We start from the raw sequence: 27,180 nt of genomic DNA on the forward strand, positions 1-27,180 counted from the left end.
GATCTATTCTTTTTCCCGCGTCGTTTTTTCTAGTCGCCGGATAAATTCCGGTGCAGGGTGATGACGTCAGTTAGCCGGCTGACTGAGGCTGCCGGGACACCGGTAGGAGAGAGGTAGAGAGAGGTCGGTGCTTCCGGCCTGCCTCCCCCCCGCCCCCAGTACGGTTGTCATGGCTGCCGTGCAGTGGGGTCTCGTCTCGGTCCTGCTGCTCTTACTGCCCGCTTCTTCTCAGGGTTCGGAGGGGGTGGGGGCAGCCTCCGAGGGGCCTGGCGGGAGCGGGAGCGGCGTTGGGGAGCGCTTTAAGATCGAGGGGCGGGCAGTGGTGCCGGGAGTGAAGCCACAGGACTGGATCTCCGGGGCCCGAGTATTGGTGGACGGTGAGGAGCATGTAGGCTTTCTCAAGTAAGTGTCACATCTGTGTGGAAGCGGGTAGATGGGGGCCAGGCCCCGGGCTGTGTCATGGCCGAGCTCCGGCCTGCAGCCCTTACTGAGCGCCTGCGTCGTTGCCAGTGGCTACGCTGAGTGGGATGGGGGTCTCCACAGTCTCCGAGCCGAGTCGAGTCCCATGTCACAGGAAGGGGAAGCCTCTTGGAGGGAGCGGGTGACGGGGCCTTTGGGAAGAGCTTGACGGAAGCATCCCGGGGGAAGCACCGCTAGGGTTACTGCCTTTATCTGTCCCGTTCCCTAGGTGGTAACGGTGGATACTCAAGTAGCGGATGAATCCAATTTTTACTCCCCCTCCCCCCCTTCTCTAAGCAAAACTGACACTTAGCTGGGCTGGCCAGTATGGACAGGTCAACTTTAGACGCTATCTGCACTTCACTTTTGTTGGGCTTTATAATCTTTATTTTTATTTTTTGCGAGGCAGACGTGGTTAAGTGATTTGCCCAGGATCACTCAGCTAATAAAGGTCAAAGTGTCTGAGGCCGATTTGAACTCGGGTCCTTCCGATTCCCGGATGGATGCAAAGTTCTTAAGCTTTTTTTTTCCCTCTTCAAATGGAAGTTTTGCCTCCTGTTCCTGATGTGACCTCAGCCCTTGTTTCAGCTTTTCCAGTTTCTCTGCTGAGAATTAATGAAATTATGAAGCTGTTCTCAAGGGACATTTGTTGACTACATTGCTAGGCTGGCTATCTATGGCAGCTAAAATTAATGAGATCTGAAACCTCTAATCAAAACATCTCTTACTAGAAGGGGATAGGGTGGAGTGGGGGTGGGATTGAATTGTCCTTTTTTCCGCTTTTGAATCCACAAAGGAGATTTACAGCAGAACTGTTTCATGTAGCATTGACATTGAGGCCAAATCAGGCAGCTGCCAAAGATATCATAAATGAATGGCATGTGTGCTCCTGTCAGATTTCTTTGTGCTCTGGTGCTTCAGTATCTTGCTTTTCAGACTTAGTAATGCAAGAGAGTAAAAAAAAAAAAAAATAGCTCTTTATGTCTCCTGTTAAAAAGCGAAAATATAAGGTGAAAAAATTTGAAGACAAAATCTTTCTTCTGAAGAATTGCCTTTTTAAAAAATTAGGCTTGGAGTATAATAGGAATAGAAAGGAGAAAACAATGGAAAGACTGGCTCTGGAGTCAGCTCTTGGATTCAGGTTTTGAGCTTTTCTGGCTGTGGGACTTTAGGCAAATCACTTAGCCTCCGTGGGCCTTAATTTCCTCTTCTGTAAAATAAGGACACTGGAGTAGAAGGCTTCTGATTTTCCTTCCATCTATGGTCCTGTAATACTTTAACTAGACTTCAAAATATCTAGTTTAAATTCCAGATTTTTGCTATTTTTCTCAGGATGTGACAACTCATCCATCTTTTGGAAATAACATTTCTTTCAGGATTAATAATAATTAGTAATTATTAGTTCCAATTCTGGAGTGAGGGGGATTCTCATCTGGCCTAGGTGAGCAACCATCTAAGTGTCAACTGTTAATACTTTTCACAAGCTTTTATAATCTGTAGAAGCTGATATCTCCCTCCTAACATTTTTCTGACACATTTCTTTGCTTTGTACTTAAAACGTAGGAAATAAATGTAAGCATTACTACTATTGGAGGCTTTTTTTGTTTTGTTTTTTAAAATCATCAAATTTTTCCTTAACAGAATCACCTTTGGCAGAGAGATTTGTTTCTTATAATACTTGATTCTAATTTTCCTTTTATTGTATTAATTTGCAGTTATTCTCCAGCTTTCTGCTAGTTTAAACTTGAGAGAAATTTTTAAGAAAGGTGAAACTACTAATAACCTGTTTTGGTCTTTAGTTTGAAGTAGCAAGGAGAATACTTGTCTTGCCATTTATTAATGGATATCTTGGAAATGGTTAATATTATAGTATATGCAAATGTATGTAGTAATTAGTCATATTCTAATAATAGGAATCAATAAATAAAGATTGTGTTTATTTTTTCAATTAATAAAACCTTTCCCTCAAACATAACTTTCTTTTCAAATATGGTTTTTATCATTTTTTGTTTTAGAATGAATCCAGTACGTTTTGTTTTACTTAATTCATAGTTACTATTTTGTATAATTTATAATTTCTGAATGTGTCCGTTGATTATTTGAATTTTATATTTGTATACTGCTTTATATTTTTTTAAATACTTTTTATCATACCATTTACCATACCCATTTGTATTACTTTTTTTAATATTTACTATACCATTTGAAAAAATGTTATGAGATAGAATATATATATTGTCCCCATTTTACTAATGAGAAAACTGAGGCTTAGAATGGTTAAATGATTTACTTCAGATCACTTACTGAGGATATGGAGTTGAGACTTTAACTCAAACTTCCTAATCCAATATTCATTTTATTATATATAGCCTGCTAAATAACCTAGACATCTAGTCTTCTGAAAGAGATTTGAGAATGTGAAGACTAGTAATATGATAAGAGTTTCATCCCTTCTGTATATAATAGGACTGTACCATTGCTGCTTTGGTAGATCCTCTCACTTTCCATTTTCCAGAAAAAACAGGATTGTTCTTTCACTCTGCAGTTGTAGTTATCTTTCAGGGAATTGTACTTATTTTGGGGCCATGGCCTTCCTTTCTATGATAAGATTCCCAGCTGCTACAGTGACCCAAATGATTAGAATTATTTATAGTTTTCAGTTACCTATTCATTAGGATAGATAACCATAGTTAACCAGTCTCTTTCATGTGATAGGCATTTACAAAAGTCCTTACTAATTTTTATCCTCCTGAGAAGCAGATGATATTTATTTTCATTTTGTAATTGGAGAAACTTGAATGATTGAGCAGGTATTTGCCATTTGATTTTGGTATGATTTTTGAAATAACTTTGAGATAGAAATTTTAAAAATGTTTTTAAGTTCAAGTAAAGAATAAGTTATTGAATAAAAGTGATTGAAAATGATTTTTATTTTTTCAGGACAGATGGAAGTTTTGTGGTTCATGATATACCTTCTGGTTCTTATGTTGTAGAAGTTATATCCCCAGCTTATAGGTTTGACCCTGTCCGGGTGGATATCACTTCAAAAGGAAAAATGAGGTGAGATTTCCTGGTGGTATTTCTTTTAAGGGCTTTTGAACATTTCATTATATCCTCGTGGGTTTTTATTAAGATCGAGGCAATATGTCTTATTGAGATTCTAGGTTTATAAAAACAAAAAACCCTAAAAGAACCTTGTATTTCTAGTGTGTTACATTATTGAAATTCTATTGTTGAACTACCTTCTATTTTGGTCTAAACTGGATTTATTTTTTATATGTTCAAGTGCTATGTATTGGTTAAAGAACACAAACGAGCTGAAGTTATTCAAAAACTTGTTTGTTGAACTTTTAGTTAAGATGTCATTTTTTTTTTTATATCTTCCATAAGCACCTTTCCTTTATAACCACATTAGTTTACCCCTTGTGATATTTGCTAAAATTGAAAATAAAAGTTAATTTGTACTTGGAAAATAACTATCAGCTATTTGCCAGGGGTAAATGCTGCCAATGCCCTTCATGACTGTTTAATGTTTTGATGCCTTAGAGCTTTGTCCAGTTCTTTCCTTAATCTAGATTATTTAATTGATACCATAAATTTAGAGTTTTTGCCATAAACCAGAAGCCCTCACAAGAAGAACAAGCATAAAAGAAAGGAAAGTGTGATGGTTGAAGTGAGAAATGTAGTGTTCCTAGTATTTGGACTTTGTTTATAAGTATAGATTTTTGGTTTTTTTCTGTTTCAGTTCTTTGACTAGCTGACTGTCTAATTTCTGATCAGTAAATATGGACAAGTTTCCAAGTAGCAATGTCTTTTCTGAGAAGCAGGATAGTATTGTGGACCAAAAACCTGCCTTAGAGTAAGAAAGATCTTGGTTTAAGTCTGTGCCTTTGGTACCTATTGATTGTGTGACCTTGGGCAAAAATCTGTTTTCTGTCCAAAAAATTATTTAAATTCTCTGACTCAAGCAGCTCTCTAAGATCATAAGATGCAAAATAGTTAAATATCTATAATTATAAAAAGTAAGTGTCCCTGCTGGAAGTTCCTAACCTGGAATCTTAAATTAAATCATAAGTCTGGACCAAAACTGAAAAGTTTCATTGTATTTGAGCTGTCATGCAGCATTAGTTTTTTATTAATATATTTTTAGCATATCACTTTCCAATAAATACTCAACGGAACCTTTCCATTAAAAAAGACAGCTAAGCAAAATAGTCTAATACAGTTATTATCTCCTACAATAAATACAACTTTCCTTTTTATGCTTTACTGTTTCTTTTTAATAATTTTATTTTAATGTCAGACCTGTGTTAGCATCAGCAATAGGGGGCTCTGAGTGAAAGAGCTTCCTTTACCATTGCAGATTGGCATCTATTTTCCAGCTTATAACGTTAGTTACCTTGAGCACTGAGAAAATCATACTATTTCTAATGGGAAATGAAGGATATAGTTTTAACTTTAGTAATTTGGAACTAACATTGTCTGTTATATTTGACCATAGTTTAATTACCTTTGGTCTTCATTTACGTTAACTTCATTACTATATAATGTAGTCGTGTATATTATTTTGGTTCTGATTTCTTTGTTCCTATATCGCTTTATTCAGATCCTACCATGATTCTTGGTGTCCATATTTGTTGTTCTTTACAGCATAACGTATCTTATCATGTATGTGTCAATATCTTAGTTATTTCCCAGTTGTTGAGCATATAATTTGTTTCCAGCTTCATAGATAGACTTATTTATTTTAAAAAATAGTAAAATACAGAAGTTGAAAAATAACTTTATGCACTGCTAGTATGCTTGACTGAATATTTTAATATGATGTCACATATTCTTAATTTCATGTTTTTCAAAATACTTCATAGATTATTTTAATGTGTTTTATTTATTTGAGATGAAGAGTTCTTCCTGATGGCTAATTCTGAAATTAGTAGCTGCACTGATATTTTTGTCCTTAGACCTATTCTGTATTTAAGTATCTTAATATAGCTCTTTAATTTTAATGAAATGTTAGTCCTTGGTAATAAGAGCAAAATTCCTGTAGAATTCAATAGATACCTACTCCAGCCATTTCAAGATAGAGTTTTTGATTCTTCTTTGGTAATAGGTTAGGAAATATTCGGGCTATAAACATAATAAATATGTTTATATCAGTATTTTCCAAAGGTGTCTGGAAATTTGGGGGATAAAAAAAAGCAGGAGATAGCAAATTTAAATTGAAATGGAAGGGGAAATCAGATTACAAATGGAAAAGAAGAGTTAAGCAAAGATGGTTAGAAAAAAGACATTTGTAAAAGTTAACAAAATGTTAAGCTATTTGGTGATCCACATCAAGAAGAAACTGTTCCTAAAAAATGACCCAGATAGATTCTAAAAGGTACTACATGTAGCTACAGAAAAACTAAATTATATTAGTTGCTTTTTGAATTTCCACATTGAAGGGAAGTTTGTTTGAATTGATTCTTTGCTTTGCCTTCAGCTTTTAACCTTTCCTAGTAAATGGTATTGCCCTAAGAACATATATACAGTAGTTCCTTAAGCCTTTAAAGAAACTTTTGTAGCAGAAGTATTTGAAGCCAGAGGATTCCCTTCTCTGTGTTTTTATCTCCTGAGGTTTTTTCCTCTAACTTTGCATGTAATAAGAATCATATCTGAGGATAGCACCTCTTTCAAGATCAATAATATATGAGTAACCTGGAACACTCATAACCAAAAAAATCCCAATTTTTAAACTCCTATCAAATGCTAACACAGTTTTTGCAAAACAAATCAAATTTAAAATTTTCAGCCACAGTTGATCAACAGCAAGGACATCTTTTAAAAGTAATCTTACTGTCACACCATTTTATGTGATTTCTTGATGAACAAAGTTAATTACATATTCATCAGCAAAGTAGCTTTTGCACGGATTATTAGTTTTAGAGTATGGATTCTGTGGCAACTGATTATTTTATCAGATATTAGCTAAATGAAGGCTTAGTGGTTGAGGTTTAGAAATCTTCTTATTAGACTTTTTTTTGTGTGTATGTATTAACAGTATTTTATCATGATAATCTCTGCCTATATAGTTTCATCACTGTGATAACTCTGGGAACTAAGCAGATAGAAATGATTATATATGATGTTAATTTGCATAAAAGTAAATTTTAACATATATTTGACATTTTGGTTACATATGATGGTATCTGAGTAGAAATTAATACAACTTAATTTTCCTATTCCTGAATGTTTTTTCTTGGATTTTAAGGCTTTTGTGTAATACTGCATTGAAGATCAGATATACCTGTTATCCACATAATGAACAAATAAATTGTTTAAAAGCCTGTGGTGGTAAAATATTAAATATAAATGTGGAAATGTAAAACTTTAAAACTGAAAGGAACACTAGAGATTTAGTTCAATTTCTACATTTTATGTATAAGAAAAAAAGGTCCAGAAAGTTTAAATGACTTACTAAGTCATTTAATTACACTATAGATTGTCAGCACTTGAAGAGACCCTAAAGTTCATGGAGAAGAATAACTTATTTTTTGAGAAGAGGAATTTGAACACCAAAAATATGCAGTAATTCAGCTAAGGTCACATAGCTAATTAGTTATGATTGAGACCAAGATTTATGTTTCTTGACTTACTCCAGTATTCTTTATGACAATATGCTTAAATATTTGGTACTTTAAAAAAAAAAAAGGTTGCTTTAATATATATTTGAAAGTGTGGGTGTGACAGCACTGTAAAGTGTTTGCTATTTAAATGTAAGGCATCATTAATACTAGGATTTTTTGAACTAGCTATATTTTTGTAGAATTATTCAGTTGTTTCTTATTGTTGTTTCACCAGAGCAAGATATGTTAATTACATTAAGACATCAGAAGTGGTCAGGTTACCCTATCCTCTTCAGATGAAATCTTCTGGTCCACCTTCCTACTTTATAAAAAGGGAATCCTGGGGTTGGACGGATTTTCTGATGAATCCAATGGTATGTATTATTACAAAACTGAACATCTTTTTAAATTCTGAGCTAGTTTTTAGGTTGCAGTTTTCAGAAATGAATATTTCTTAGTTGTCACATAGATAACTAAGGTCAAAACTTTTGGTAATGAGGGTTGATTTCAAAGAGTGTTAACTAAGGGAAAATAGTGATTTGGGCATGAGAAGTGAAATGGAGAATTACTTTGCATGAAAAGTAGCATAGTGGTTGTGTGTGTGTTTGCTTTTTGTAGCATCTCTTTTAGAAGGGATCTTAGAGATCATTTAGAACAACCTTTTACACAGTTTAGGAATCCCTTTTACAACAGATGGTCATCCTACCTCTGATTGAATACTCCCAATGATGGTGAGCATACTGCTTCACAAGGCAATCTTTTTAAATTGTAACAGAGCCTTGATTGTTCATTCTTTATTTCCTTGAGTTGGCTATCCTATAACTTCTACCCTAGTTCTGCTTTTTCACATATTAACTTTCCACAATGTTAAGAGAGGTGTCATGTTTCTCTTTAGTTATCTCTTTACCAAACCAAATTTTCTCAGTGATTTTTGTCAGTCATTTTTTGTACAGTACAATGTCCTGATCTTTTATTAACATGGTCACATTTCTCTTCAGTTTTTATCAGTGTCCTTTTTAAAATGTAACAACTAAAATAAGACACAAAATCTCTGATAAACAGATGATAAAAATGGAACTATTCTGTGATAGGCTAGTATATTGTTATTAATTCAGCCAAAATTGCATTAGCTTTTTTATTTTTATTTTTTGTTTGTTTGTTTGTTTATTTATTTACAAAACATGTGCATGGGTAATTTTTCCTTGCAAAACCTTTTGTTCCAAATTTTCCCCTCCTCCCCACCCCTTCCCCTAGCTGGCAGGTAGTCCAATACATATTAAATATATTGAAATACGTGTTAAATCCAATACATATACACATATTTATACATTTATCTTGCTGCACAAGAAAAATCAGATCAAGAAGGAAAGAAAAGAAAAACTGAGAAAGAAAACAAAATGCAAGCAAATAACAGAGAGTAAGAGTGCTATGTTGTGTTCCATGCTTTGTTCCCATTGTTGAAGAGAGCCATGTCCATCACAATTGATCATTGTATAGTTTTGTTGTTGCCGTGTATAATGATTTCTTGGTTCTGCTCATTTCACTTAGCATCAGTTCATGTAGGTCTCTCCAAGCCTCTCTGAAATCATCCTGCTTGTTGTTTCTTACAGAACAATAGTATTCCATAGCATTCATATACCATAATTTATTCAGTCATTCTCCAATTGATGGGCATCCACTCAGTTTCCAGTTTCTTGCCACTACAAAGAAGGCTCCCACAAACATTTTTGCACATATGGGTCCTTTTCCCTTCTTTAAGATCTCTTTGGAATATAAGCCCAATAGAAACAATGCTAGATGAAAGGGTATGCATAGTTTGATAACTTTTTGAGCGTAGTTCCAAGTTGCTCTCCAGAATGGTTGGATCCATTCACAATTGTACCAATAATGTATCAGTGTCCCAGTTTTCCCACATCCCCTCCAACATTTGTCATTATCTTTTCCTGTCATCTTAGCCAGTCTCAGGTGTGTAGTGGGTATCTCAGAGTTTTCTTAATTTGCTTTTCTCTGATTAGTAGTGATTTGGAGCACCTTTTCATGTGACTACATATAGTTTCAATTTCTTCATCTGAAAATTGTCTGTTCATATCCTTTGACCATTTATCAATTGGAAAATGGCTTGAACTATTATAAATTTGAGTTAGTTCTCTATATATTTTAAAAATGAGGACTTTATCAGGTCCTTTGGATGTAAAAATATTTTCTCAGTTTATTGCTTCTCTTCTAATCTTGTTGGCATTAGTTTTGTTTGTACAAAAATTTGTTAACTTAATATAATCAGAATTATCTATTTTGTGATCAATGATGATCTCTAGTTCTTTGGTCACAAATTCCTTCCTCCTCCACAAATCTGAGAGATAAACTATCCTATGTTCTTCTATTTTGTTTATAGTATCATTCTTTATATCTAGATCATGAACCCATTTCCACCATATCTTGGTATACAATGTTAGCTGGGGGTCTATGCCTACTTTTTGCCATATTAGTTTCTAATTTTCCCAGCAGTTTTTGTCAAATAGTGAGTTCTTATCCTAAAAGCTGGGGCCTTTAGGTCTGTCAAACACTAGATTGCTATATTCATTAGCTATTTTGTTAGGTTGCTATATTCATTTCCCTTTTGTTCTGTGAACCTAACCTATTCCACTGATCAACTTCTCTATTTCTTAGCCAGTACCAAATGGTTTTTATGACCACTGTTTTATAATATAGTTTTAGATCTGGTATAGCTAGACTGACTTCTTTTGCTTTTCATTAATTCCTTTGAAATTCTTGACCTTTTGTTCTTCCAGATGAATTTTATTATTTTTCTAGGTCAGTAAAATAGCTTCTTGGGAGTTTGATTGTATAGCACTAAATAAATAAATTAGTTTAGAGAGTATTGTCATCTTTATTATTTTTGCTCGACCTAAGAGCACTTGATATTTTTCCAGTTGTTTAGATCTGACTTTATTTGCATGAAAAGTGTTTTGTAGTTTTGCTTATGTAGTTCCTGACTTTCCCTTGGCAGATAGATTCCCAAATATTTTATGCTATCGACAGTTGTTTTAAATGGAATTTCTCTTTGGATCTCTTGCTGTTGGATTTTGTTAGTGAGATATAAAAATGCTGTTGATTTATGTAGATTTATTTTGCATCCTGCAACTTTGCTAAAGTTGTGGATTATTTCTAATAGTTTTTTAGTTGATTCTTTAGGGTTCTCTAAACATATCATTATATCATCTGCAAAGAGTGATAATTTGGTTTCCTCATTACCTACTCGCATTAGCTTTTTTAGCGCTGGATTTGTACTGTTGGCCATATCAAGCTTGTAGTCAACTAGACTCTTCATGTCTTTTTTTTACATATATTATTGCTAGGTCAGATGTCCCTCATCATGGATTTAGAAGTTATCTAGACCTCCAGCTTCTTAAACTGTGGGTCATGAACCCCTTAGGAATCTTGGTAATCTTGGTAATTGAATGTGGGGGTTGTGAAATTATGATTTATTATCACTAAATGTTTGATTTTCATACTTATTTTATATATCTATATGGATTCATGTAAAAATTTCTTGGGTGAGGGAGTGGAATGAATGGAAAAAATTTTAAGAAATCCTCATTTATACTAACCCTCTCGTTTTATGGATGAAATACTGAGGTCCAAAGAAGGTACAAACATGATTTGCCAGTCATTGGAACAAAATTTGAACCTAGGTTTTACAGATTCCAAGTCCAGAAATCTTCAATATACCTTTTTGCCTTCTCATACTTGTTTTTTGTGTGTTTGTATCTATCTATCTGTTTATATACAGCAGTGTAGAGTTGGATTAGATGAGTTCAAAGGTTATTTCTAACTCTTTAGTTGCTATGATTTTATATCCCTGCTGAATTCATCTTACTAAATTTTTATCCATCATTGTAGGGTTCAAGATAGTTTTGATTATTGATTCCCTCATCAGTAGTATCACTTTATATCATTTGCAGCTTTGTTAAGACTCTTTCTAAAGTAACTCACTCCCTCCTAAAAAATCCATTCTAGTCTTGGACACCTGTTCCCATACTTAGGACCAAACAGAATAAATCTAATCTCACTTCTACATAACAGCCTTTCACATAACTTGAAGAGTACTCTCATCTCCCCTTGCTTCCTTTCTACCTTTCCTCTGCCTCTTGGCTTTCCTTTGGAATAACTATTTTCAATTGCTTCAACAGATCCTCTAATCCTCTTATTTTCTAGTTACTCTTTTATGTAGGAACTACAGCTTGTCTCTGTCCTTTTTTAAATATGACATTGAACACTGAACATGATAGTTTATATGTAGTGTGGAATCAAGGACATAGAACATAACTTATTTAGCTTATTCTGGGTGCTGTAGGATAGGATCTCAGGATAAGGGAGACAAGGATGTGTTTGTAGGTAGTAAGGAATGAGCAAGTAGAGAATGAGAGATGAAAATTAGTGATAGAGGTTTTATGTGGACAAAACATAGACTGAATCTTAGAGGCATCCCAAATTGCCATCAAGCCATTAATAGTTAACTCTTTTGATTTAGTTACTCAACCATTTCTAAGTCTACCACATGTAATTAGCCTACATCTTTCTTTCTTTCTTTCTTTCTCTCTCTCTGTGTCCCATGGATAGGAAGTGTTAAGTGTCTGAGGCCAGATTTGAACTCAGGTCCTCTTGATTTCAGGGCTGGTGCTCTGTCCACTGTGCCACTTAAGCTGCTCCTAGCCTACATTTTTCTATCTTGTGCAGAGTAGTAGCATCAGTATCTTACTCAAATGTGACTCTATAGCTAGAGTATCCCCTCCAAAAAAGGAAATGAAGTTAATGTGGCATAACCTCTTACATAACGCATGATATTTTTTTTGTAAATAAATTTTATTAATGCCTTTTGTTTTTACATCACAGTAATTTCTACATTGCCTTCCCCTTCCCCACCCCTCCTCCTCCCCATTGAACTCTTAAAAAAAAATGGCTTTTTATTTTTAAAATACATGCAAAGATAGTTTTCAACACTGATCCTTTCAAAACCATGGGATCCATATTTTTCTCCTTCCTTATCCCCTACCTCCTTCCCTAGACAGCAGGCAATCCAGTATAGGTAAAATATGTGTAATTCTTCTAAACATATTTTCACATTTATTATGCTGCATAAGAAAAATCAGATCAAAAAGGAAAGAAAATGAGAAAAGAACAAATGAGTAAACAGCAACAAAAAAGGTGAAAATACTGTGTTGTGATCTACATTCATTCCCTCCCCCTGGATGCAGATGGCTCTCTTCATCACAAGAACATTGAAATTGACCTGAATCACCTAATTGTTGAAAAGAACCGTCCATCACAGTTGATCATTACATAATCTTCTTGTTTTTACGTATAACATTTGCTTGGTTCTACTTACTTCGCTTAGTATCAGTTCGTGTAAGTTTTTCCACCCCTCTCTGAAATCATCCTGCAGATCGTTTCTTATAGAACAGTAATATTCCATAACATTCATATATCATAATTTATTCTGCCATTCTCCAGCTGCCGGGCATCCACTCAGTTTCCAATTCCTTGCCACTATAAAAAGGGCTGCCACAAACATTTTTGCACATGTGGGTCTTTTTCTCTTCTTTATGATCTCTTTGGGATATAGACCCACTAGAGATACTGCTGGATCACAGAATATGCAGTTTGAAAGTTCTTTGGGCATAGTTCTAAATTGTTCTTCAGAATGGTTGGATCAGTTCACAACTCCACCAGTAATGTATTAGTGTCCCAGTTTTCCACCTCTTGTCCAACATTTATCTTTATCTTTTCTTGTCATTTTAACCAATCTGAGAGGTGTGTAGTGGTACCTCAGAATTGCCTTGATATGCATTTCTGTAATCAAATGATTTAGAACACTTTTTCATATATATAGAAATGACTTTAATTTCTGTTTCTGAAAATTGTTCCTATTCTTTGATCATTTATCAGTTGTAGAATGCCTATATTCTTGTAAATTTGAGTCAGTTATATATTTTAGAAATGAGGCCTTTATCAAAGCCTTTGGATGTAAAAAATTTCCCCCCAGTTTTCTGCTTCCCTTTTAATCTTGGCTGCATTGGTTTTGTTTGTACAGAAATTTAGTAATTTAATATAGTCAAAATTATCCATTTTGCATTTCATAATGTTCTCTATGAATTCTCTCTTCTAATAAAGAAAAGTAAACAAAAATCCTTGAATACATTTGACATTGAATTACATTGAATACATATGACATTGCATGCAATGTTTTGTTTTATAGTCCTCTGACTCCGGAGAGGAAAAATTTTTTGTTCTCCATAATTTTTATTGCTATTTCAATTACTCAGATTGGTTTTCTTTAGTAATCTTTTCATTTGCCTTGTAGTCTTTGTATTTATTGTTCTCTTGGTTCTGTTTATTTTATTTATTCTATATCAGTTCATAGTAATTTATTACCATATTCATATGCCACAACTTGTATAACTTTTCCTCAATCAGTGGACACATTCCTCTCCCCCCAGTTCTTTGTTATCATAAAAAGTATTTACTATAAATCGTTTTGTATATACTGTATATTTCTGGTTTTTTTTTTTTTTTTTCAGCTATTTGGACTTATCTGCCTCATAGTGAATTACATAGCATCATGATCTTGAAACCATATTATTGTTTCTTTGTTTACTTTGCTACATATATTTTAATATTCTCTTTGAGATAACCTAAAATCTTGCTAGAAATTTGAATTAAGCTCACAGGGAGCAGTGGTTTTCTTTCTCCTCACTCCTCTCATTCTGGGGAATTTGGACATTGTGTTTCCCTAATATTATAGCATATCTTGTTGGCAGGGGTGATCATATTTGTTGAGTCTTTCAGCATCCTATGATGTAGTTTTTTTTCTTTTTTTCAGTTACTTATATATAGTTATATTGAAAATATTTCCATATTAATCATGTTGTGAAAGAAGACTCAGAACAAAGGGGGAAAACCATGAGAAAGAAAAAACTACAAAAAAGTGAAAATAGTTTGCTTCAGTCTGTATTTAGACTAAAACTCTTTCTCTGGATGTGGATAGAATTTTCCATCATGAGTCTCTCAGAATTGTCTTGGCTTAGCATTGCTGAGTGGAGCAAAATCCATCAAAGTTGATCTGCCATACAATGCTATTGTTAAAGTGTGCAGTGTTCTCCTGACTCTGCTCATATGATGTAGTTTTTCTATACCTGGAGATTTAAATTCATCAAAGGTAGCAATTTGCTTTTTAACTTCTCATTTGTCTTAGATTCCACTCCTGTTTAAACATTTTTGTTTTGTCCATTCTCACCCAAAGATAATACTAAAAAGAAAACAAAAGGGAAATTAGTTTTCCTTTTTAGGTTTGAGCATTATTATTATCTATCCATTGATAATAACCATTGATTATTGAACCATTCATTATTTTATTTTCCTTTTGCCCCTCAAATAGTGAACAAACCCTTTTATTATTGTCTGTAATATTGCATTCATTGCCACTCAGAGTTCATTTTGGGCTTTAAAGAATATCTCCTAACTACTGTTCTTATAGCAATGTGCTACTCTTTGCATTCAGTCTTAGTTATTTATCCTTGCTTCTGTCTTCTGTGCATATCTTTTTTTATTATTTTTTTGAGGCAATCAAGATTAAATGACTTGCCTTAGGTCACATAGTAAGTGTCTTAAGTATGGATTTGAACTCAGGTTGATCTGATGCTAGTGCCAGTTATCTACTGCATTACCTAACTGCCCCATTCTGTGTATGTCTTCTAAAAAATGTATGTAGTAAGGCATCTGTGCAGCCACAACAGTTTTTTGTTTGCTTGTTTTTTAAAGCAGCTACTTCTTTTTGATTGCAAGTTTATTTTGTCTTATATGCTTTGGATTTCATTTTTAAGTTTCCTGTTCCTATTGAACCATCCAATCTTTCCTGTAAAATATTAGGCCATTGAATCCTACCTATTGTTTTTCTGAACTCTTTGAATCTATTCTAAGAAATATCTAGAATGTACACCAACCATTTCTATCTTTATTCTCCTTTATATATACGCTACAATAAAGTATTCACCTCCCTGAAAAAGCCAGCATTTCTATTTTAGTAACTGGTTCCTTCTTGTTAAAATATACCCCAGAATGACTGTTCCCTTCTTCGCCCCTCCGTTGCTCTTCCATGTTTTATGAAGTTATATTATTTTAAAAATTTTACCTTTTTCATGTGCTTTCTTAATCCAAGTTCATTAGATAACTTCCTTGTTTAGCCACACGTAGTTCTTTGTGTATTTCCAGTATTTATTTCTCATTGGGATCATTTGCAAAGGTATAGTCAGAAGATAGAGTTAGAATCCCCCTTTCTTCTTTAGTGTTTCTAACTATGGGATCATAGCTACTTCTTTTCCTCTGAATTTGTTGAGAAGTTTAGGTGTACATCTTACATTTTGTTCCTTATTTTAAGTGTCAGGAATAGCTACTTTTCCCAAAGGTTCCTTTAATTTCATATCATCACTATGTTTTGCTTTCATTAGAGTTAAATCCTGAATAAAATCTTTTTGTAAACTGGAATTTCTAGCAATTTAAGGATTTTTTTATATAGCATATTAGATGTAGAGAGGTAACTGAGATCATATAGTACAGTCTTCTCATTTTACAGAGGGGAAACTGATCTGTGAGTTGACCATGATTATATAGCAAATTAATCGTATATCCCAGACTAGAATCTCTTGTCTCCTGATTCTTTATATGTCATCAAGCTGCCTACAACCACATTTTTGTTGTTGTTGGTTTTGTTTTTGTTTTTGTTTTTGTTTTTTTTTGGTGAGGCAATTGGGGTTAAGTGACTTGCCCCGGGGTCACACAAATGTTTGAAGTCAGAGTTGAACTCAGGTCACACAGCTTAGATAGTGTTAAATGTTTGAGGTCAGATTTAAATTCAGATCCTCCTGACTCTTGACCTGATGCTCTATCCACTGCTCCATCTAGCTGTCCCAAACTGTTTTTTTTTTTTTTAAAGCAATGTGAAACCAGTTTTCAGAGTAGTTAAAATTTCTTATCACAGATTGCCACTGTACCAGTTTTGCTTATCTTTTAATTTATATCTCAAGTATCTTTAATTGTATTAGGTTGTATATATTTTCCTTTCTTTCAGTGTCATTAAATTCAAAGAGATTCAATGATGTTGATTTGGGAGACAATCTTACTACATTTAAAAATACAGCAATTCAGTTTTTTATTTTTATTTAAAACTTTTTGTTCTTTCTATATGCCTAGAAAAGAGCACATTTACAAACTTTATTGAGTTATTGAGAATGAACTTGGAATTATATATGTTGTAAAAACAATAAATTAAATATTTAGGCAATCCGCTATAGTTAACTTTATATTTTGGAGCTGTTCAGGCATATCCCATATAACTCATTACATCTTTGTGAAACAGTTCTATGGACAGTAGCTTTCTGTGTTCACTGAGCTGAGAGATTAAATCTGAAGTAGAGATAGCAGATAGTGCTAAGGGTTATTTCATAAGACTTTCATTTGAATAATCTTAGAGTGTTTATATATAGAGCATTGTCAAGTTTTCAGAGGAATGACTAAATAAATCTTAAGTGTTATATTTTAACTAGGAACATAATGACAGGATATTGAAGCAATAAGTTCAGGTTTGGAAAATTAATTTTTAAGGGTCTCTGACGTTGAATTAGTTCCCATAGGATGTAGATAAAATGAAAAGTATTCCTCTGTCAACTTCATAGTCTACATCTTAACTCTTTACAATTCATCTTCTTTTTTCCTGCCTCTTAGTAGTTTTTTAAGAACCAGTGTATTATATCTTTTTCTTCTTTAGGGAAAATACAGCCATCTGAGTCACCATAATGAATTATCTCACATTCGCCATAATAAATTGAAATGGCCTTCCTATTAGTAAATCGAATTCCACTTTCTTTAAATCTAATATTAATACAATAACTCACTTTTTTATAAAACAGAGAATTTGACTTATCAAATACTTTTTGTCTATCACTTGAAGAATACTATGCTAGGTACTAGAAGAAATAGAGAGATGAATAAAACAGTTCCTGATGGGCATGATAATGCCTATGTGTTCTGCTTCTGGGGGATGCTGAGGCTGGTGAATCACTTGAATTTGGAAGTTCTGAGCTATGGTAGGACTAAAGTAGATCGATCAGGTATTGATAAATTTGTTACTGGTATAATGAGCTCTTAGGAGTTGGAGTCACAAGACTGCCAAAGACGGGTTAGAAAGTGAAGCCAGTAAGTATTGGGATCAAACTAGTAGTAGCAGCAGTAGAATAATATCTGACATCAGTATAGCACTTTGGATTTTATGAAACACTGTATTTAACATTAACTCATTTGACCCTCCCAACAATACAGTGAGTTATGCATGTACCATAGGGGGACAGACAAATAAGATACAAATTAAAATTTTATAAGTGATATAAGATTATAAGCCTTGGAGAATTACTGAGAGCTCTATGGAGAAAGTGGGCCTTAGAATGCCAAAAAAAAAAATGTATATATATATATATATAAAAATAGCCAATTAGGAATACAGTGATATGTACAGCGATCAGAAGCCAGAAGGAAAAAATTTGAAGAGTCCTTTGTAGGGAAGGTATGTATCCAGCAATGTGTCTTGCTTTCTTGTCTCATTACATGCCTTCCCTTTAATTGAGGTCATATATAGATAGAATAAAGTGAGGAATTTAGGAATATGAACAGAGCCAGGGCCAAGCTCTGATGGATATTCTTTTGCTCTCAGGACTGCAATAGTGATTTCTAACTCTGTTTGGAGGTTTTTTGTTTTTTATTTTTTTATACCTAAAAATGTTGTAAAATTCTTTAAATTATTTTGAATAACTTATTACTGATACTCATATTTTGTTTTAATCTTTAAAGTACTTCTTATTATCTCATTTGATTGTGAAGTAACTCCACAAGGTAGATCTCCATTTTGCAGATGAGAAACTTGATGCTGATAGAGGTTTAAGTTACTTGGAATGGTCAGGATATTTTTTGATATCCCAAGGGTAAGATTTGAACCAAGTTTTCTACTACATCATATTCCCACTAACATATAGCACCTTTAGGAGGCAAGATGTCCCCAACAATCTGAACATAGGTTATTGACTAAAAAATTGTAGTCACTCTTCTAGAGCATGAGACATGCACATACAAGTTACAAAATATCAAAGGATACACTTTGTTATATCAGCAAAGGTATTTGGAAAAGTGCTTTGGAGAGAATTTTAATAATTACCAAAGTTAATTAGTTTTTATTCTGAAAATAATCTTTTGAGAGGTTATGGGATGCTGGTTTTACTCTGTAGACTTTTTTTGCTGTTTTGATTCTGATTTTAATTTATACATGTAATTGTTAAGTTGTTTAAGTTAGGCAGAAGAATTTTCTGAATTCTTGTTTTATCTTCTCTAGGTTATGATGATGGTGCTTCCATTACTGATATTTGTGCTTCTGCCCAAAGTTGTCAACACAAGTGATCCTGATATGAGACGGGTAAGGAAATTGCTCAGTTAAAGCTTGTTGATTATGTCCAGTTGTTCACAGCTAGGCCACCAAAAAGTCATTAGGTTTTTACTTCATCCTTGTCCTGCTTACAAATTAGGTGAGACTGGGCTAATATGTTGTGTTCTTGGTGGGCAAGAGAAGAGGAACCAGAAAAAAACAATTATAGAGATAGGAAGAAAACAAGACAACTGATTGATCAGATAGCAAATTTTAAGTGTCTTTTATGGATCAGGCATTGTCTTGGGTCTGGGGATATAAATACAGAAAATTGAATGTTCTTTACTCTCAAGGACATTACCTTCTGTCAAGTTAGAACATGTACCTATACAGAGTAATTAAATTCAAGGTCGTTAGGGTCAGGGATGTCACCAAATCAGGAAAAACTTCATGTAGAAAGTAGTGTTTATCCTGTGTTTTGAACAAAAAAGGATTCTGTGAGTCAGAGTTGCAGTCCAAGCCTGGGAGATTGTAAGGGTGTGGAAAATGTAGATTGAGTGCTGTGTGTGCGGGTCAAGAGGCAGATCAGGGGGACTAGAACTTTAGAATGCAGAAAAAGAACTAATTATACAGTGAGCCAGGAAAAGTGAATTATATTCATCTTTTAAAAAGCATGGAAGGGTAGTCATTAATGTCAGGTGCTGTAGAGAAGTCAGAGAAGTTGAGGATTAGGAACATGTTCATTGTCTTTTGGTTATTAAAAGGCCCTTTCTGACCTTTTTAAAGAGGGCATTTTTAGGATAGTACTGGAAATGGGACATAAGACTGAGGTAGGGATGGAATAATGGAAAAGTGGAGTTGTGACAATGTCACCAACTCACAGGATTGTTTTGAGAACATTAAAATGCTATACACCTAAGAGATCATCTTGGATAGAGAAGAGCTGAGTTCACATCCTCTCCTGTTGACTTCTTTGACCTTGGTCAGGCCATCTGACCTCTATCAGCTTTAGTTTTCTCGTGGATAAAAGTGAAGATGGTAATAGCACTTATTTCACAGTGATGTGCAGAGCAAATATAAGGAGGATGTTCTGCAAATCTTACAGGCATAGTAGCTATTGTATAAATGTGAGTTGTTAGTTCAGTTGAGGCTTTAGCAGCAGACATTAAAAAAAAAGCTAGCACCCATTTGTTTCCTGATATTTTAAGGGCTGGTACTTCTATCTTATATAGATAAAAATTGTTTTTTTAGTTTTCAGTCAGATCTTTCTCCTTTAATCTATATGATACTTAAACAGAAAAGGAAGAAATCCCATTTAACTATAATTTGCAGCTAGAAGGCAGTTCTCTCTTCTTTTGAAGTACCCTTTGTTTTGGGGACAGAAAATCATCATTGAGGAGTGAGAATGTTCTTCCTTTGAGATTAAAGTTGTGGTTTTTTTTTTTTAAACAATTAAATTGCATTAATTTTGATTATTTGCTAAATGAAAATACTTTAAAAATCAAAGATTTACTACTTAAAATATTTTGGGTTACTTTAAAAGGAAATTTATTGTGGCAAAAAGATTTTGAAGTTGGTTGGGTCATAATCATTTGTTCTTTGGGCAGTAATTAAGATCATTTTCACACATATACTTAAGATTTCTGAATATTTCTTATGTTACTGACTTTGTTAGATCTTGGTAAAAGTCATAGAACACATTGGAGTAATAATATTTTTTTTTGTTTGTTTTGTTTTGTCAGTTTTATTTTAAGATGAGCAAGGTTAATCTAAATTTGCACTATTAGAATCTTATTTTTTAACATATCCTCCAAAAAGACTTTGTAAAAAAAAAATGTCCTTTAGTAAGTAACATATTATATTAATGAAAAAACTTAATATTTTGTAGATTATTGACTCAATGTAGGAGAAGGAAAGATTAAAGGATAATTATCTCTGATGCTCCTTTATCCTGTCTTATTTCTGTTACAGATTTCTTGGTGCCTCTTGTTTCAAATGAACAATATGAGGTCACTCAGAACATAGGATTTGGAGATTTAAAGTTGGAAGGAACTTTAGAGATCCACATTGTTCCAGAGGGGATCCATATAATCATAGATTTCTTTCTTGAATGAAATTTGTAAAGAGATAATTTCCCAATATTAACTAGCTGCTTTTTAGCATCAGATTGAGATGTTAATAGATAAAAAATAATTTTATGCATCCAGAGAACAAGTTAAAAAATATTAGTTGAATCAAGTCAGCAAATATTTATTGTGTGCCTATGATATGCTTAATGTTAGAAGGCATAAAAGGAACATAAAATATGATTACTAATGACTTGAGTGAATCAGTGTATCTTGATTTTGGAAAATTATTAGTTTATATGAACATTGGCTTTCTGTGAAAGTTATTTAGTTTTGTTTACCAGTGAAATACCATTGCCTTCATCTGTTTGTTTAGTTTGAATGCTCTTCTCCCAGGGTTCATGAATTAGGTTAAAAAATTTTTTTTGATAACTATATTTCTATTGTAATTGTATGCTTTTAAAAACATTTTTTAAGGAATCTGTAGACCTCCATAAGGGGTCTAGACATACACAGAAGTTAAGAACTCATGTCTTAGTAGAAGATGTCAAAAATGAGTAAACTTAAAAAGTGTCTCTTTTCACGTCCTTGTGCTGTGTCTTCCTACAGGAGATGGAGCAGTCAATGAACATGTTGAATTCCAACCATGAGCTGCCTGATGTTTCAGAGTTTATGACAAGACTCTTCTCTTCAAAATCCTCAAGCAAGTCCAGCAGTGGCAGCAGTAAGACAGGCAAAAGTGGGGCTGGCAAAAGGAGGTAGTCAGGTGGTCCAAAACTGTCATTTGCACAAACACTCGACAACACTGGGTGGCATCCAAGTCTTGAGGGAGAACTTCACAAAGCAACTACTGTAAACTTGAACCAACCTGAAAGTTGATCTCTTGCAACTGTTGTATGTGATGTAACTTTTTAGCTCATTTAAACTGTTTGGTACTTGGTACGCTGAAGATAACCCAGATCCTATCCTTTACCATATGAGATCAACATCGATGTCACTGAATTAATTACAGTGCCCTGTAGAGAATGACATAAATAAACTAAATTATATGAAGTGCTATACATTATGTATAATAAAATAAGTCTTAATCCAGAGACACAATGTTATCTATTTTTTGCTTTTATTAATGTTCCCTTATTTTTCCTAATGCAGCTTTCCTGACTTCATGTCATTTGGGCATGAAGCTTCATTCTTCTGAAAGGTGTTGATATTGGAGGAGAGGATTATTTGTTCAAATTTCAGTAATGTTTTTAGATTAGGATATACACTAGTCTTGAGCATGAGAATAGATATTGGTATATATTTTTCAAGATCTTTAGAGATACTGAATTATCTATGCAACTGTTGTTAAAATATGATAAACCCTCCATGATTTAGGCTTGCATTAATAGCAGTGCTACTTAATAGTTTAAATAGAATCTCTTTGATACTATTTTGAGATATGAATGTAGGTGTCTGGGTAAATGTATATCGAAGTTTAATCTGATAGTTAACTGCAGCTCACTTAAAAAGAAAAGTTTTATTGATGTTCTTTTTTTTTTACACTGTCACTTCTGAATCATTTCCTCCATTGCTTCACCAGTAGGACAGATAGGTAGTCAAATGAAACAAATCAGTACACTAGCCATATTTGAAAATGTAATGCCTCATTCTTTGCCTTTGGTTAACTGTCTTTGCTCAAAGATTGAAGGCATGTTTCACCAGAAGTTCTTTCAAGTTATTCCATTCATCAGAGTTATGAAGTTCTCCAAAGTTATTGTTCTTTGTTGTTGTGGTTAGTCTAAATTATCAACTTAGGTCTTTATTTGTATCAGTTCGTATACTTTAGTTTTTCCAAATTCTTCATAGTATTTTTGGTACAGTATTATTCCATTAGACTCTTCTTAAGTGTGTGTGTGTGTGTGTGTGTGTATGTAAATTTATATGCACACACACACATATATATGTATTGCATATATTTATAATATATCCCTCCTATAACCCCATTTCATATACACGTCCCCCATCTCTATGAAAAAATCCACCCCCAAAATAAAACCATCATAAATGTGCATAGTTGTCCTGCAAGACAAATTCCCACATTGGCCATTCCAAAAGGTATATCTCTTGGATGCTTAAGTTTATCATCTTTTTGGTAGGAGTTAGGTAGTGTGTTTCATCTTCAGTCTTTTGAATCAGTGGATTTGTCATTTCAGTGATTAGTTCTAAATTAGTTCTAAATTCTTTAAAACTTATTTTCTTCTAAGGTAATAGTATAAATTGTTCAAGTTCAGCTTACTTTGCTTTGCATCTATTAATAGAAGTCTTCCCAATTCCTTCTGAAATGGTCCATTTTGTCATTTCTTATGGCACAGTAATACATTTATTAACATTCATGAAATATTTGTTTAGCCATTCTTCAGTAAAACAGCTCCTTAATTTAATTTCCAGCTTTGTGAGGAACAAGCTGCTATACAGATTTTTGTGCATATTCATACTTTCCTTCTTTGATCGCTCAGCTAGTAAGGGTATATACACCTTAGTAACCTTCAGAGTACAGTTGTTGATGCTCTTCTCTTTTTTTTATATTCACAGTTCCAAATTACTTTTCATGTTAACATTTTCGTTATATAGTGAATGGACACCTATTTTCCTTCTATGTCATTACTACACAAACTGCTGCTGTAAAAACATTTTGTATATAAATATAAGACCTTTCCCTCTGTTTTTAATCATATTGGGATAGATAATTAATAGTGCTGTCACTAGTCAAAGGTTATATACAATAAAATTTGAGGCAGCTAGGTAGTGCAATGGATACAGCATCAGCCCTGAAGTCAGGAGGACCTGAGTTCAAATCTGGCCTCATCATTTAACACTTCCATAGCTGTGTGACCTTGGGCAAGTCATTTAACTCCAATTGCCTCCGCAAAAATATACATATATAAATGTTTATTGGATTGGAAACCTAGATGAACTAGATTGGAAGTTTATAGCACAATGGAAAATATGTTCTCCTTGCTCTATTCAAATTTTGAGGAAATGAAGCACTTCCATGTGATCTCTCAGATTTCAAAGGTTTTAAGAATGCATATACCCAAATTAACACATGTAGTAAAAGCACAAGGAATGTGAATAGCAAAAAAAAATCAGAATTCTTAGATGCAAATTTTTTTTCCACTTTTCTACTTCCCTACTAATTTTAATAATTTGCTTTTACAAAACAATACTTATTGAGTATGTATAACTTGAACAAAAGCAGAAACCATTCCCCCAAACCAGGGGTGTAGTCTTCATTCTGTACGCAATTAGTTGTCGGGAAGGTTGGACTTATCCCTAAGTCACAGTGATGAGAGTGAACTCTGTGTGACTTGAGTGAGCCCTGTAAAATTATGTAAAATCACACAAAAAACTATCTCCTTTGATTTACAAACCCAAATAGTCTCACATCCTCTCAGAGCAAGATAAGCTTTCTTGGGGGAAGTCACAACCATAGGTAAAATTTCACATTCAATTGAGACTTCCCTTAGACTCTCACATAAAATGGGTCTTCAAAAAATGACTCTTTGCAGATTACTTCTCCTTTGAGAATGAAATGCTGCCCAAGAGAATTTCTCTTGGTGTTTCTTTAACAATAAAGCTTTTTTTTTTTTTTTTTTCCCAATCATAGCCTCTGGTTTTAGCAAATTCTTTCGTTCAGAATTAGTGTCTTGGAGAAAAGGAAACCTCACTCATTCCTGTCTAACTTCTTCATCCTGTTCCCTCATTAACAGAGGTGGTGTGGAGGTGCCTAGGTAAAGAACAAATATAATTGGCCCTGAGAGGCTCCCCCCAACTCCCCTTTCAAAGTCCCAAACATTCATTTGTACAGTGTAACTAATCTACAAGTCATTCTTGTGTTCTTCTGGGCTAACTCCTGGCCAGATAAGTCGCCTCTATTGTCTGGCTTGGTCAGCCTCATCGTTACTTAGGGTTGGCTTCTGAGCTACTGCTCTTTTTTTTTTTTTTTTTTCTAAATAGCTTTTTATTTACAAGTTACATGCATGGGTAATTTTACCGCATTGACAACTGCCAAACCTTTTGTTCCCCTCCTTCCCCTCACCCCCTCCCCTAGATGGTAGGATGACCAGTAGATGTTAAATATATTAAAGTATAAATTAGATACACAATAAGTATACATGACCAAACCGTTATTTTGCTGTATAAAAAGAATCAGGCTTTGAAATAGTGTACAATTAGCCTGTGAAGAAAATCCAAAATGCAGGTGGGCAAAAATATAGGGATTGGGAATTCTATGTAATGGTTCTTAGTCATCTCCCAGGGTTCTTTCGCTGGGTGTAGCTGGTTCAGTTCATTACTGCTCCATTAGAACTGATTTGGTTCATCTCATTGTTGAAGATGGCCACGTCCTTCAGAATTGATCATAATATAGTATTGTTGAAGTATATAATGATCTGGCCCTGCTCGTTTCACTCAGCATCAGTTCCCGTAAGTCTCTCCAGGCCTTTCTGAAATCCTCCTACTGGTCATTTCTTACAGAGCAATAATATTCCATAACATTCATATACCATAATTTATTCAGCCATTCTCCAATTGATGGGCATCCACTCAGTTTCCAATTTCTGGTCACTACAAAGAGGGCTTCCACAAACATTCGTGCACATATAGGTCCCTTTCCCTTTAAAATTTCTATGGGATATAAGCTCAGTAGTAACACTGCTGGATCAAAGGGTATGCACAGTTTGATAACTTTTTGAGCATAGTTCCAAATTTGAGCTACTGTTCTTAGCAGTTTTTTTTTTTTTTTGCTTCCTCCCCCCCCTCCCCAAGGCAATTGGGGTTAAGTGACTTGTCCAGGGTCACATAGCCAGGAAGTATCCCTTCTGACTTCAGGGCTGGTGCTCTATCCACTGCACTACCTAGCTGCCCCTCTTACCAGTTCTTACCAGATACTGAACCTAATTACAGAGGGGATTTCTGATGATTTGTCCAACTTTTCAAAGTTCACAAGATTGTTTGTACTTTGGTACATTTGTCTTCAAATATTCATTTACCTAAGATCAGAAAAGAATCAACCTAAAAGGAAACAGGCATCATATGCTTGGGGGCATAGATTGGGAGGCTGATAATAATTAATATTAATAGACTATTTTAAGATTTTCTGAATCCTTTACATTTGGTGTCTCATTTGATACTTACACTAATTCCATGAGAGATACTATTCTTCCTATCTTCACTTTACAGATGAGGAAGCTGAAGCTGAGGGGTTTAAATGGTTTGCTTAGAACCACCACCACCCCTGCCCCCACATAGCCTTAGTGAGTCTAATGCAAGATCCAGCCCCCCAGTGCTCTAACCATTGTGATACCTAGTCAGTGCCATGTGCCACCCCCACCAATATCAGAATTGCCGAGAAATTGATGAGGTTAGGTAGGGTTCCTGGTGGTCAGGGAGTTATTGATGAAGTTAGTGGCAGGTCAGGGTTCAGGGAATCAAATGAAGAAGTTTGGTTCCCCTAGGATTCGGCGCAGGGTAGGGAGTTGTGGGAACCCCCCTTCTGGCGGCATAGAGGTCCTTTGTAAAAGAATTTATGAACCCAAAAAGCTAGATTGGAATTGGCATTGGGAAGTCAGCCTTTGCTATGCATGAATAGAAAGACGGAATCCTTGGTGGCAAGAGAAGTAAAGTTTCTAGTGGAAGAGATCTGGCAGCAAAGTTAAGTTTCTAGCAGAGAAATCCCTACAGAGAGGCATAAAGTCTTGTAAAGGAAATAGGTGAGAAAGATAAAGAGAGGGTAATGCTGAAAGAGAATATCATTTCAGCAGGCAGAGGGTTGCTGTTATGCCAGGTAGGGAGAGGTTCCTTGGCAAGTTAGGTCTTCTGCAAGGACTGAGCCCCAAGTTGGCTCATTTTATAATAGAAGCTGGGCTAGCATCTCTTGATGGGGGCTGGGTGTAGTTTGAGCTGGAATCAGAAAATTTTGGAATTGAATGAGTGTTTCTCAACTAATCTCCAATGGGGTTAGAATCTCCAACTCTGGACTCAACCAGCCTCACCTAGATAACAGAATGAAGCTGTTTGTCCTGTTTCCCTCTGAGCAGGAACTTTTACAGAAATCAGAATTCAAGAAGACTTTTCTCCTTGAGAGAGAAAGTTTCGGGGTCCCTTCAGTTTCAGACTCTCCTCATCAAAATGAGTTTGAACCTTTTTCTGAATACTCTATTCTAGCTTAATCTCTCCTGTATAATCGGTACTTCTGAGCCCTTATCCACTCTTAAGACTTTTATTATCCCATAATATAGCTCCCCATCCCCCTCCCCCAGTTATATAAGACTGAAAGTATGCTTCCTCAAAGTTACAAATTTTGTGTTGAATCCCTCCCGCCCTCCAGGGAATATTTTGCATGTTTGCTATGACCTACTAGAAAGGGCAAATCCACACTGAGCATTCATAGTCTATTTCCTTATTATGCTTTTAAAAGAAATAACCCTAGGGAAGAATATTCTTTTAGCTAAAGGATTTGGGGAGAAATTTGAAAAGTTGTGACTGTAATAAAAGGTAAGTCAAGAGGTTCTTCTTTAAGCCCAGAAGCCACAAATGCTTCAGGAAA

At 34.5% G+C, this 27,180-nt stretch overlaps 1 protein-coding gene across 1 annotated transcript; it reads left to right on the plus strand.

Annotated features, from left to right (window-relative positions):
• Positions 1–68: 68 nt before the first annotated feature.
• On the plus strand, positions 69–21,692 carry EMC7 (ER membrane protein complex subunit 7). The gene is made up of 5 exons (XM_051977011.1): positions 69–402; positions 3,400–3,519; positions 7,300–7,438; positions 18,496–18,576; positions 21,201–21,692. The coding sequence occupies exons 1-5, from the start codon at positions 170–172 to the stop codon at positions 21,351–21,353; spliced, it is 726 nt and encodes a 241-aa protein (XP_051832971.1). The 5' UTR covers positions 69–169; the 3' UTR covers positions 21,354–21,692.
• The last annotated feature ends 5,488 nt before the right edge of the window (positions 21,693–27,180 follow it).

Source organism: Antechinus flavipes, chromosome 2, assembly GCF_016432865.1.
Source record: "Antechinus flavipes isolate AdamAnt ecotype Samford, QLD, Australia chromosome 2, AdamAnt_v2, whole genome shotgun sequence".
Taxonomy (NCBI): Eukaryota; Metazoa; Chordata; class Mammalia; order Dasyuromorphia; family Dasyuridae; genus Antechinus; species Antechinus flavipes.

What these genes read in the sequence shown, in the direction of transcription:
- EMC7 (XM_051977011.1), top strand. Translation starts at nt 170, where the DNA reads ATGGCTGCCGTGCAGTGGGGTCTCGTCTCGGTCCTGCTGCTCTTACTG. An exon ending in GAGCATGTAGGCTTTCTCAA is followed by an intron (nt 403 to 3,399) that starts GTAAGTGTCACA and finishes TTATTTTTTCAG; the next exon opens with GACAGATGGAAGTTTTGTGG. An exon ending in ACTTCAAAAGGAAAAATGAG is followed by an intron (nt 3,520 to 7,299) that starts GTGAGATTTCCT and finishes TTGTTTCACCAG; the next exon opens with AGCAAGATATGTTAATTACA.